The sequence below is a fragment of the Dermacentor andersoni genome, chromosome 3 (assembly GCF_023375885.2).
Source record: "Dermacentor andersoni chromosome 3, qqDerAnde1_hic_scaffold, whole genome shotgun sequence".
NCBI lineage: Eukaryota > Metazoa > Arthropoda > Arachnida > Ixodida > Ixodidae > Dermacentor > Dermacentor andersoni.
In genome coordinates this window covers 176,244,485-176,257,641 of record NC_092816.1, presented here as the reverse complement: position 1 = coordinate 176,257,641, position 13,157 = coordinate 176,244,485, and the positions used below count along the sequence as shown (strand labels likewise).

Sequence of the window (13,157 nt, the reverse complement as noted above, 5' to 3'; positions counted from 1 at the left end):
CGCCTTCATTTGAATTTGTAAAACATTTCTATCTTGACAGAAGAATCTGTCCCCCACCACATAAAATGCTCACAAAACCTCAAGCTATAACCCTTAGGATGCTTCAGACTTGCTCCTATCCTAGACTGGCCTTCATCCACTGTTTATTCCCGGACGTTTTTAGCTCACAGTGTCCAAGCTGCGGCGGGACATGCAATTTAGAGTGCATGCTCTGGCGGTGTCACTGGTTATGACAGGATAAGGACATCACTGAACAGAAGTGGAACTCGGCCATCAACAGCTCGAATACCAGTCAGCTTTGGGCTGTACGACAGCCTGCAATGCGGCGGTCAGGTTAGGCCTAACTGTCCCCACATGGGAGCGGCCCGCGATGCACCCTAAGGGCCGCGCTTCTCAGCATCCTTTTAGTAAAATCCTTCATATCTGTATCTGTATACTCGTTCTTCCACGTGCCCATATCACAATGTTTCAACAATCCTCTGTTATACGCACTGAACATGGCCGGAATTGCCTTCCCAGGCATAAAGCTGCAAGCATCGACCCCGCTGGCTTCAAAGTCACAGTTGAATAAATTGTGTTATCGTCGATAACACATAGGCATGACTGTACTGCACTGCTCTACCTTGTGTTATTTTATGCGCTGTTACAATACCTACCCCTCATGTATTCTCCGCCACGGGGCTATTGGCGTACTTTAAATAAATAATAACTAACTAAATAAATAAATATTCAAAGACAGATAGGCATAAATATGTCTTTCTTTTACATTTATTGAAGCACATTAAGTGATGAAAAATACTTTGATCCGTTTTTGTTTAGAAAACCTTCATACTAGCAGCAGGCGGTCAGATATAGGTGACTAATTTTCCGCGGATAGAGCTCAAATACGTGATATAAATACAGACGTTAATACTTATTGTCTACAGATAGCCACTTTGCGACTGCGATTTGTATTTACTGTCAGAAAATAGGATATACACAAATATTACTTGTCATGCATCTATAAGCAGCATCTTGAGATATTTGAGTTCTTACCTATGCGGTTGAAAGGAGCTTATCGGACCGCTCATAAAAAAAAGGGTTTGCTCCGAACGACATCTCACATACAAAAAATACACAAACACACACAAGCACAAGTACACACACACACACAGAATTAGCATAAATTTGCGCATTTGTTACAATATTGTGAATTATCCATAGCTTGGTTTGCATGTGTGTAGTATAGATGCACTTTATTTTACTTGTTTTGAATGAAGAAAAGCTGCGGTGTTTTTTTTTGTCCTCTCACTGGTACTTCATCAACAGTTCCTCATGAAAGGATTGAAGTCTGCCAAACAACTCCAACAGCTGCTCCCTGGGTGGAATTATTGTGATCCTGCAAAAAAGATTACCGTGTGAGCAATGCAGCACGAAATGGCAAAAAGAAGTCAAGAAATTCCTGAGAATGCATCTCTGTAGTTGTCAGTAAAGGTGTGCTGGATGTAGCGCCAGCATGAAGTAAGGTATTTCGCACACATCGACCTTCTACTGTGGTTTCTTCCGAGTTCCAAGTTTGTTATGCATTCGTGGTTTCTCTTCTGTGTCAAGGGCATAGAGGCCGGCCGTGGTAGCTTGTAGTCTCTTTCTGGCTTCTATTTGAGCGGCAGGGGCTCTTGCACTAAGCTCTTCGCCGGTGCCTGATACGCTGGTCGGGTACATGACTCGATAAATAAATTGTTGCATTTTTAATTAGGGTGCCAAGCTTGCAATGTATAACCCACTTCTATGAACACTTTGTAGCGACGTGCAAAATGTTTTCCTGACAAAATTACGTTCTCTTAATTACAATCGTTTGCACTTCGACCACGAAGCTGTCATCAGCCTGCCGGGATCCGCGTGCTCTCGCGCAGGTAACTTCATCTATCTTATGTGGCGGGCAAATTTTTAAAACGAACATTGCCTCGAACGTCTGCTTTATCTGAGTGTAAAGCGTCACTGCAGCATCACGAGGTTGCGGGTTGAAATGCTGGCAAATCCTTCCCACGGTGTGCGCATTTCGAAGGGCTATATGCGAAAACACCCGTGTACTTAGATTTAAGTGCACGTTCAAGAACCCTTTGTGGTCTAAATAATTCCGGAATCCTTCACTAGGCATTCCTCGTAATCCGACTGTATGGGGCGTTAAAACTCAGAATTGTTTTTTCACTGCAACATATTTAATAGTCACATAATGGCGATGGTTCAAATTTAGAATGAAAATTTAGAATCAGCAATGCCATTCGACGTTAAAATTGTACAGTTCTCACAGTGCGATTCTCAAAATTAAGATTCTAAGGTTAAAGTAGCGACATTTTAACGTGTACACCAATAGGTCCGGGATATTTATTTGATTCCTCTAGGCGTCGTGAAATATCCCGAAAATCTGAAAGAATACATCAGAGAAAGTGCATAATGGAACGTCGACATTTCACTGCACTGTACGAATTGTCGGAGTATAGAGTCTTACCTGTGCTTCCATGTGTCCTGGGGACACATGGATACATTTAGGTGGCTGTAAAGAAGCCTAAAAATAGTCGCTCTAAAGTACGTAAAATGTACGTGTTATACGATTATGGCGATGACTAATGACGTGTACTATGAGCCTTAAAGTACATTGCGAAATATGATATGATATGCAAAACTTGTCAGATGCGATGATAGGCCACAGACTAAGGCCTCACCAGAGTCCTTGAGACGCAAGGGCCTGGAGACATGTTCTATAGAATACTGCTATCGCAGCGGCATCCTCTGAAAAGAGGAAGCGCGCCCGATTCTGAGAAAGATGGACCGATAGCTGCGTAAGGAACCCCTGCATCTGACTTGGAAGCATCCGTGTGAAACTCAGTGCAAGAGTACTTATATTGGAGTTCTAAAAATGGATTTCAATATGTGCCTCTGGCGCATGTTTCGTGGCTTCTACAAAGGACAGTCTATGAGCTGCCACTGCCATGGCGGCAACAGTTTCGCTTGAGTCATAGTACAATGTTCAAGATTTCGGACAACCATTTGGTCAATGAGGTTCCTCACACGCAAAGCAAACGGCTTCCTCACTGCAGGTGGCTGTAGAAGAGCATAGCAGCGGCGATATCGTTTATGGTTGAATAACGAGGATGTTCTATGTTCGTTTGTACACTCAGAAAATATGTAAAACTGCTATATGACCGCTGCAGATGAAGAGACCACTGATTTGACTCTACGTAGGGGCTCTGTATTGGACTTATCCCGATTAATAGTGTTTATGGCGCACGGGCTACAACGACCAAAGAGCGCCAGTAACAGTGTTTAGTAGTGCGGTAGAATGTTACAAACATGACTGCGAGTATAAGAGGTTGCAATACCTGTGATGTGCTGCGGTGGCTCTAAAGGCCTAAGAATGAAAAAAAACATGAGTTTTGCATTTCTTGAGAGAATTTCGCATGATCATGTAGAATTTGGGGTAGCGTAGGGAAGACGGGTTTAAAAGCGGTAAGATGTGTTCTTTAAAAAGTTCACATAACAGCCCGTCGAGGTGGAACATCGGCTCAGCAGATAGGAAAAACGCAGGGTGCATAGGTAAATTGGTGCGGCAAAGTTAGCAAAGTATTTTTTTTTCGCGTAGCTTCCATGCCTGGGCATTGTATAAGATATGTATGACTGTTAATTGACTTCCACATCTGATGCAGACTGGTGGATTGGTACCGTTTAGGAAGTATGAGTGTGTTGCATGTGTGTGTCCTATCCTCAGTGTCGACATAATTACTTCCTCCTGTCTATGACGGTGTACAGGTGTTTGTGTAATGTAGGGTTGAATGATGTGAAGTTTGTTATTATTTTATGTGTCCCAAGCTTCTTGCCATGTGTGACGCAGTATTCGTCGAACAACAGGTTTCGTATCTTCATATGGCACACAGCATACATCTATATGGGGCCTTAGAGCTGCAAATGCCGCATTTGCGTCAGCCGCTTCATTACCAGGTACACTATTATGGCCAGGTATCCAGCAGATTATAATATGTAGCCCTTTCTTGTAGACTAAAATAATTATGAAGTTTTACGTGCCAAAACCACTTTCTGATTATGAGGCACGCCGTAGTGGAGGACTCCGGAGATTTCGACCACCTGGGGATCTTTAACGTGCACCTAAGTCTAAGTACACGTGTGTTTTCGCATTTCGCCTCCATCGAAATGTGGCCGCCATGGCCTGGATTCGATCCCGCGACCTCGTGCTCAGCAGCCTAACACCATAGCCACTGAGGAACTACGGCGGGTTTCTTGTAGGCTAAGGATAAGCTGCTGATAAGAGTGTTTATCACCGGATTCATTCTTCGTTTTTCTAGATGTGTCAACCGGACCACACTTAAGGGATCTGTGTATATTACGGATTGATTGATCTGTTTTATTGTTATTTCTTTAACTTCGAGAAGTATAGCATGAGCTTCAGCAGTGAAGTTACGTGTGTGTTTGCTTAATCCTAAATGGCCTAATAAATCTGGACCAATTGCAGTGCATGATGTTCATTCAACAGTTTTTGAAGCGTCAGTGTAAAATTCTGGACACTGGTACTTACTCTGTAGTGATAAGAAGTGTTGTCTTACAGCTTCTCGGGGTGTATGCTTTTTGTTTGTTTCTGTGAACGAGAAGTCACAATTTATAGTGACTGATTCCCATGGTGCTACTAACTCGTTAGTGTTATGCGGGTGAACGTCCCAAGCAATATGTTGTTTTCCTTCACATAACGACAGTGCTTTCAGTAGAAATGGCTTGGACTTGTCCTGCAAGCACCAGTTGCAAGACGGATAGCCAGATAGTGGACGGGGTCTATGATTTAATGCACATGGTGTTGCGTAATTATAAATTATTGCTCCATAATGAAGGCGGGCGCGGACAAGACTGTCATATAAGTTCAAAAGACACTTTCGATCACTACATCATGTAGTGCATGACAGAAGCTTGAGAAGGTTCATTGTTTTCAGACATTTTATTTTCAAATTTTGAATGAGGGGAATAAACGTGAGCTTTGACTCTAAAGTGATTCCGAGGAATTTATGCTGGCTGCTCACAGAGAGTTGGTCTCCTTGATCGTAATACTAGGCAGTGGTGCTAACCCTGTCTTGTTTGAGAAGAGTACGCAGGTGCTTTTTAGGGTGTTTGTTTTGAAGCCGTTCTCATCCCCTCATTCAGGCAATTTGTTTTTTCCAAGCTTTGCTTGTCGTTCGCAGATAGTAATATTGCATGATTTGAAACTTACTTGTACATCATCAACATAAACATAATAAAACATTGCGTGTGGAACGACTGTATGCAGGCTGTTCATTTTTACAGTAAACAGTATGCAACTAAGTACGCCCCCTTGCGGAACACTGGTTTCATGGGTAAATGATTTAGATAAAGCATTACCTACTTTTACGCGAAAAGTGACAGCTTTCATTGTGTTTAACATGTTCCCATGGACGCCCGTCGCGGAAAGATGGCGGACGATCCCGAATCGCCATGTCGTGTGGTACGGATTCTCTAGGTCTAGAAATACTGAAAGTAAAAACTGCTTATGCATGAATGCATCGCTAATGTTTGGCTCAATGCAAACAAGGTGGTCTATTGTCAATATTCCCTCTCGGAAATCATATTGAAGGGAGTCTAGTTAGTTCTTGCATTCTAGGAAGCTGATTAAGCTCCGGTGTAGCATTTTCTTTTCAAAAGCTTTGCACAGACAGCTTTTAAGCGCTATTGTCCTGTAGTTGCTGGCTAAGGCCGGGTCTTTCCCTTGCTAAAGTACGGGGATAACTATAGCTTCTTTCCAGGATGATGGGATCTACCCCGCCGCCCGCATGTTATTGAAAATAGATAGGAGTGTTTGCAGTATTTCAGGGTGTAGGTGCCTAATCATTTCGTATATGATACGATCGCCACCTGGCGCCGAGTTCTTGCAAGAAGCGAGACACGCCTTAAGTTCCGTCAAAGTAAATGGGCAATTGTAAGCATCACTCGATGGCCTTTTGCGGCTTAGAGGATGCTGCTCATCGTATTCTTTGAATCTTAGAAATGTTTCTGTATAGTGCGATGCACTCGACATATATTGAAAGTGTTCACTTAGACAATCCGCCTGATTTTCCAGGCTACTTACCTTGGCTACTTACCTTGGCTAGTTACTAACGGCAGGGGATGTGACTCCCAACCTATTAACTTATATAGCATATGCCATACTCTTGTTTCTTCAGTGTACGAATTTATACTAGAGATGTACCTATCTCAAATTTCTCTCTTTGCACGTGGACGTGTTTTCCGGCCTTGTGACTTGGCTTGTTTGAAATTAATAAGGTTTTCGGCGGTTGGACAATTTCGAAGGAATCTCCAGGCTTTATTTTGATTTTGTCGTGCTTTTCTACATTCGTCGTTCCAACATCGGATGCGACGTTTTCTTGCCAGTTCATTAGTTTTCTTGATACATTTAGTTGCAGCATCAATAATCAAACCTGTTAGATATGCCACAGCGTCGTCTACGTTAAAACCAGCAATGTTATCTCCGCATAAATACGTCAGCTTTCGGAACAGTTCCTAGTTGGTTGAGTTCACGTCCCATCGCGAAAAATCTGGCGAGCATTCATCCTGTTTCGTTGGATGGATGGATGGATACAACTTTCTTGTATGTCCGGCAAGGTTTAACGCGACCCGCGCTCAGGTCTCCCACGGAGGAACGTCAAGGCCCTGCCTCAACGCCGCTTCACGGGCTTGCTGGACTGCCCACATCTGAATTCCGAGGTCTGAGCTGCGCAGAGCGGCGGCCCACCTCGACGACAGGGTCTCCGGAGTAACTGCCATCCCTTCTATAACTACATTGCACTCCCACAGCATGTGTTTGAGTGTTGCTGGTCCTTCCTGGCACAATTTGCACGTGTCGTCCTGATGCTTATCTGGGAAGATACGTTTGAGACGGAATAGATTAGGGAACGTGTTTGTCTGTAGTTGTCGCCAGGCGACGGCCTGCCTCCTGTTCAATTTGGGACTCGGCGGTGGGTATATCCTTCTGGCGTTCAAATATGCACTGGTGATGTCGTTGTATCTGGTGAGCCTGTCCCGTTCTGCTCGAGAAGCGTTCGCTATCGTGCGAGAGGCGTTGCCCTGTTCGGCGCGGCGGGTCATGTCTCGCGCCGTCCGGTGCGCCGTCTCGTTTAGGTTCGGGAGCGCGTCGCCTTCCGTGGTTTCGTTAGGCTTAAAATAATCGGAAAGTGGTTGCTCCCAAATGTTTTCTTCAGGACTGTCCACTCAAGATACGGACTTCGTGTACTCGATACTATACTTAAGTCTACGGATAAGTACGTGCTATGTTCCACACTGTAGTAGGTTGGCTGCTTCTTATTAATTGTACATGCTCCTGAGGAAAGGCCTCTCGCATCGCAACGAGTCTCCCCCGCAAAGTGTTATGTGCGTTTAAGTCGCCGACACAGGAATGTATATAGAGCTAATAGTGACTAGCTTGTTAAACAGTACCCCTCGGACAGCAACTGCCTCTAGTGGCGTACGGAGTTTTAATTCCCGGCAGGCAACATCTTTGTCAACTATGAGAGCCACACCCCCGGACGACACGACAGAGTCATCGCGGTCTTTACGAAAAATAGCGTACTATCGGCGGAGATTAGTTTGCGTATGTTTTAGGTGTGTTTCTTGAACACACAGCACCATTGGACTATATCCATGTAGGAGTTCTTAAATGTCATCGAGATTGCGGAAGAGACCTCTGACATTCCAGCGTACTATTTGTGTTTCCATTATGGTAAATGTGTTGTGTGCTGTGTGTTTAAGAGAGGAGGATTAGCTCACGGGCCCTTTACAGGCGGCATGACGCGAGTGTTGCCTTTTTTGGAGCGCTCGAGTGAGGCTCGCCGCTCCTTAGGCGCTGGTGGCGCCGTCTTGCTGGTTGTGTCCATTGCCTCTTGCGAGGCGCTGGACACGCGCTCTTGCGAGCGCTGGGTTTGACTTGAAGGCCTCGTCTCAGTAGACGAGACCCTTGAGGCCACCGGCCCGAAGGTCAATGGTCCCTTCTGGTGTGGCGGAACAGCGTTAGCTGTAGCCACTGGGAAAGCGGGGGGGGGGGGAGGGGGGGCAGATGGCGTAATCGCCGAGTCACTGCCTGTGGGCCGGAGAGCCGCGGAAGCCGTTGTGACGCTGGCCCTTGACGCGTCACATCGGCAAAGGTGTCCTTTGGGAGGAAGGATACCCGCCTACGCGCCTCCTTGAAACTTATGTTCTCTTTTACTTTAACTGTAACAATTTCCTTTTCTTTTTTCCAAGATGGGCGCAACTGCGAGTACACAGCGTGCTCCACATCACAGTTTACACCGTGGAGAGAGTTTTTAGAAGATTCTGAGGTGTGCTGCCTCGGCGGCTCTGTGAACTGTGACCGAAGCGCTTGCATTTGAAACATCGCAGGGCATTTGGAACGTATTGCCGAACACGAAGCTTCGTGACTCGGCCTCGATAGACTCGGGCAGAGCACTTCTGCCAAAAGTAGGTATCAGGTGTTTGATCTGTATTTCCTTATTGTCACGCCTCATCTTAATTCGCTTAACATTGATGACGTTCTGCTCACTGAAGCCCTCCAGGAGTTCAGCTTCAGTCAGCTCCAAGATATCATCGGAAAGTACGCCACGCATTGTATTCATACTACGATACGGAGCTACTGTTACTTGGGCGTCCCCAAATGATACTAGATTGGGTAGCTTTTCATATTGTTTCTGGTTGTGGAGCTCCAAGAGGAGATCACCGTTTGACATCCTGGATGCTTTATGACCTGTACCAAAGACTTGGGGGAGAGACTTAGACGCGAGGAATGCGGAGATTGTTCGTACGGGTTTGGTTCTTCAGAATGGATTACATGGAAACGAGAGAAAGATTCTTTTTGACGGGCAAAATACTCGAAGACATGATCGGTGCGCCCCCTCTTCAGGGAGGGACTATATGTAGAGGGGGGAAGGAAGTAGCCATAAGAGACTGTAGCTTCGGCAGTAACGCCACCCACCCACCCTGGAGTCCTACAAAAGGACGCTGTAGAACCTGTGAAACACGGCCTGCGAACTCCAGCTATACATTACCACTATCACCAAATATGAAATAACCTAAGTTGGCTATTCACACAAGGTCAACCCTTGCTGCCCGGAAAAATTGGAAGTAAAAGGAAGCCAGAAGAAGACAGGAAAGATGGAAAGGGAGAGAAAGACGAAGGTTGGAGGAAGAGAGAGGCAAGAAAAGGTAACTACCGATTTCGCCCGGGTGAGTAAGTCCGGGGGTGCCGTCTATGTGAAACAGAGGCCAAAGAAGTGTGTTTCCTCCTCCGGGGTGCCTTAAAGGACGGAACACCCGGCATCGCCTCAACCCCCATCACACGGCTTTCCCCAGACACGCCTAATTCGCGCACGGCTACAAGCGCGAGGGTCGGACCCTCATGTGCTCGGGTACGTGGTGTCGCAACACACCAAACGCCTGCTGACGCAGATGCCCCTGTGGGGCCGCTCTTCCCGAAACAATCAGTACTCATGTGGCTCAACTTCACAAACGGGCCATAATAGAGTTCTGGATAAGGATGCCCAAAGTTTGGGGGACGCAAACCGCCGGTGTACAAAGGAACGTAAAGGGAGCAAAAAAGAGCACTGATTGCGCACAAGAAAGTTTGCGTCCCCAATTGCTTGGGGTAGGCTTGGGTGCCTGATACTATCTAATAACTCTTTCTAAATTACATTACTGGCGCTCCCGCAATTGAGAGTAGAGGTAAGCATGAAATGGCAACCGGCAAAGGAAATTGGTTGGAGATGATGCTAGCCAAGATCTTAAAATAGCTGTGGTGCATGTTCGCAACGGCACATCCAACCACACCACACCGCACCACTCCATACGGTGCACTGGTTCAATTGAACGCTGCCCAGCTAGAATAAGAAAACCGGCTGAAGGCGGAACGACAGCCAGCGAAAGACATCAGGGAGACGGTGCGCACTGCTCAGCTAGACGAAGACAATCGCCTGAAGGAGGCGCCATACAGCGTGACGCCATCTTTCGAGGCGACGCGAAACCCGCGCCGAGGAACTCAGGCACAGCTGGCGTTCAAAAGACCCCAGGGAACTCTGTATCGGCGCCAAATAATGGCTATTGGAAATAACAAATAAAACTTCAGCGTACTTGATGTTACAGCCTGAGTGATATTGTGAACAAATACTAGGGTGAACTCGGAAGCAATATTTTCCGTAATTTTGGGGGGCAGTAACTAGCATATCTTATGGGGGCCTGTACAAAGGGTTGAGGGCCAGAGACCGCATTCTTTCGAGTTTTGACTGGTTACCCAGATGATCTCGTTTTGTTTTCGCAACTTTCCCCTGATGTTTTAGTTTGAGCGCCCGGGCAGCGACTCTGGCTTTTGGCTCAAATCAACTTGAAAGTCGCCGCCAACGGAAGCTAAAAGCATTTCATGCTTAAAAAAGGTAACACACACACACCCTCTCACACACACAAACAGTAATACCAGCCTTGCCACCAAGGACAGGTAAGCGCCGTAACTCATAATAAAGGCTAATGCTATGAAAGCGAGTCAAGTTACTCGAGTAAATGAGGATAGTTCGATACTAACCTGTTCGACCGCAACGACCATTGAAATGCATGCATTGTCATTCTTACGCAACTGTTTGCCACCTGTTTGAACGCACTTTCATGTTTCCAACAATACACATGCGCAATTCACAAGCTTTTTACTTTGCCCATGTTACCATATGTGTAATATACGCGCTGCATATACCTAAGCAAACTCTGAAAATACTGTCGTGCATTTGCATTAACGGCGCCGGAAAAATCGGGGTGTGCTGCGGCTTCGACTAACATATCAGCTTGGCATGGAAGAAAAAAAAGCATATGGTACAAGCTTGTAACAAGCATTCCGAGCGCTGCCTAAACTTCTTCCTTTATTGCCGCAAACGGGCAGACAATAATCGGCAGACGTATGGCCATGGCGAGGCACAGTTGTCAGCGCATGGCGGATAATAAGCATTTTACAACATCTTTGTGATGATTGTGCAGCGAGATCTGCAAAACATATTTTTTGTCAGATGTTATTTCATTTAAGACGCAGGCGGTAAACTTCAGGATGCCTCATGTATTGCTTATGTATCGTTTCAAGAACGCGATAAACTAGGTACATAACTTACCACACGTGCCTTTGCGGACGCGCGCAAGTTCGCATTCCACGCGCTTTGCGCTTGCCGCGTGTCGCGAGGAATGGAGGTTTGCATCCACAAAGACGCATGACAGCGCGCACTCACTGTGCTCACTCATTGACGCATTGGTAGACACCACTTCGTAATTTGTTATCGACAGTGTTTAAAAGTGCTTCGATACCTCTGAGCGTAATTGTAATAATTTTATAGCTGTTAGATCAGCACAAAGAGGAAAGAAGAAGCACTTTCTCGCTTCATAAAAACCTGGGTCGGTATAACGTAAAACTATTCTGTTCTGTTTCTATTCCAAAATGGCCGACACCGCTCGCTCATTGGTCGAATTTTTTGGGGCCGCGCACATTTTTCCTGCCTGTCAAGCGACGTCAGGAATGCTCAAAAACTGCCGCGTCAAAGTAGGTTTACGCACTCATTATGCTAAATTATGCCGAACAAACCCGCCAAATTTGTGGAATAACCGGTGAGTGCCCCGCTCCGTTTGGAATAGAAAAAAATGGCGGCTTTCTTGATTGCGTTGGCGGCGGCGGCGGCGGCTCGTCAGCCCGGGCGCGGGAGGAGGGAGCCGGAGGATGCGTTTGAGATGCCAGACGATCTGTTTCGGCGGCACTTTCGCCTGAAGAAAGAAACTGTGCGGTGGCTGTGCGACGAAGTGGCGGAGGAACTCGGAGGCGTGAGAAAAACGGCGCTGTCGGTGTAGCGACGAGTGCTGTGCGCGTTGCGATTCTTCGCAACGGGCAGCCTTCAAGCCTCGGTAGGGAGCGAGGAGACGATCGGCGTGATCCAGCCTGCGGTCAGCAAGTGTGTGCGACGCGTGGCGGAGGCAATCGTCCACGCCGGGGCCCGCAACAAGTGGGTCCATTTCCCGAGGACGTCGGAGGAGAAGGCGGCCGTGAAGGAAGGGTTCCTTCGACGCGGCTCCATTCCCGGCGTCATCGGATGCGTGGACGGCAGCCTTATAGCGATCATCGCACCGAAGGGCGAGCAGAAGGCGGCATTCATGTGCCGCAAAGGCTACTACGCCCTCAACACAATGTTCGTAAGTACCTTAATTTTTGTCTAATTTGCCCGTCATAGCAACGCGTGGCTTATCTGTGCGCGCTCTCGTCAGATCTGAGACGCAGGCATGCGGATCCTCGCCGTCGACGCTCTGCGACCGGGGTCAGACCACGACGCCCACGTCTGGAGAACTACGTGGTTGCGTCGTCGGTTCCTGGAGGGGGCATATTGCCAAGGCCGGCGAACACCTCCTCGGTGAGCAGCGGGAAAATTTTGTACAGTTGCAATCCTGGCAGCATGCAGCAAAGCGTGCTCGCACCGTAAGAGAATATTGAAGCCCGAACCCCTTATGTTATAGTAGGTTATTAAGTATAGGCGAGATGTAGAAATATTTCAATAGTATCTGCACGAAACAAAGTGGTAAAACACCTGCGCTGTACTTTAAACTAATTTTTAATGTGAGCGTACAGTGCATGTGTTATCACATTCTTTTTTACACTGAAAATCATTTGTGAATGAAGACTGCACAAGGAGCTGCCTTGCTGCAAATAGGGATGCTACTATGTCCCAGCTATTGTTATCCGTGATCACAGCTGTGTCAGGTGCTCAGCCTGTATACTCCTTTATTGCAGCCTTTCTGTAGTAGGTCCATTTTACATGACCGATGCTTCGCCTACTAAACTTTGTGCAGACTTCATACCATTTTTTATGATCCTGCAGGTGACAGCGGCTACCCCCTGGAACCATGGCTCCTGACCCCAGTCACAGGCCACCCTCCCATGCACACTGCAGAAGGCAGGTACAACACTGCACATGCTGCCATGCGGTCCGTAGTGGAGCGGTGCATTGGGCTTCTGAAGAGCCGCTTCCGCTGCCTTCAGCGGTACCGCGCCCTCCACTACGAACCAGACCGTGCTGCCAACATCGTTGCAACATGTGCAGTGTTGCACAACT

General features: G+C 46.9%; 1 protein-coding gene across 2 annotated transcripts in view; it reads right to left on the bottom strand.

The window, feature by feature from the left end:
* Window positions 1–1,216: 1,216 nt before the first annotated feature.
* The window catches only part of LOC126524141 (alanine aminotransferase 2-like), a 101,289-nt gene continuing 89,348 nt past the window's right edge, over window positions 1,217–13,157 (bottom strand). For both annotated transcript variants that reach the window (XM_055067309.1, XM_055067310.1), the window contains one exon: window positions 1,217–1,378. In XM_055067309.1, the coding sequence (XP_054923284.1) occupies window positions 1,288–1,378 (91 nt within the window). In that variant the 3' untranslated portion in view covers window positions 1,217–1,287. The remainder of the gene's footprint in view (window positions 1,379–13,157) is intronic.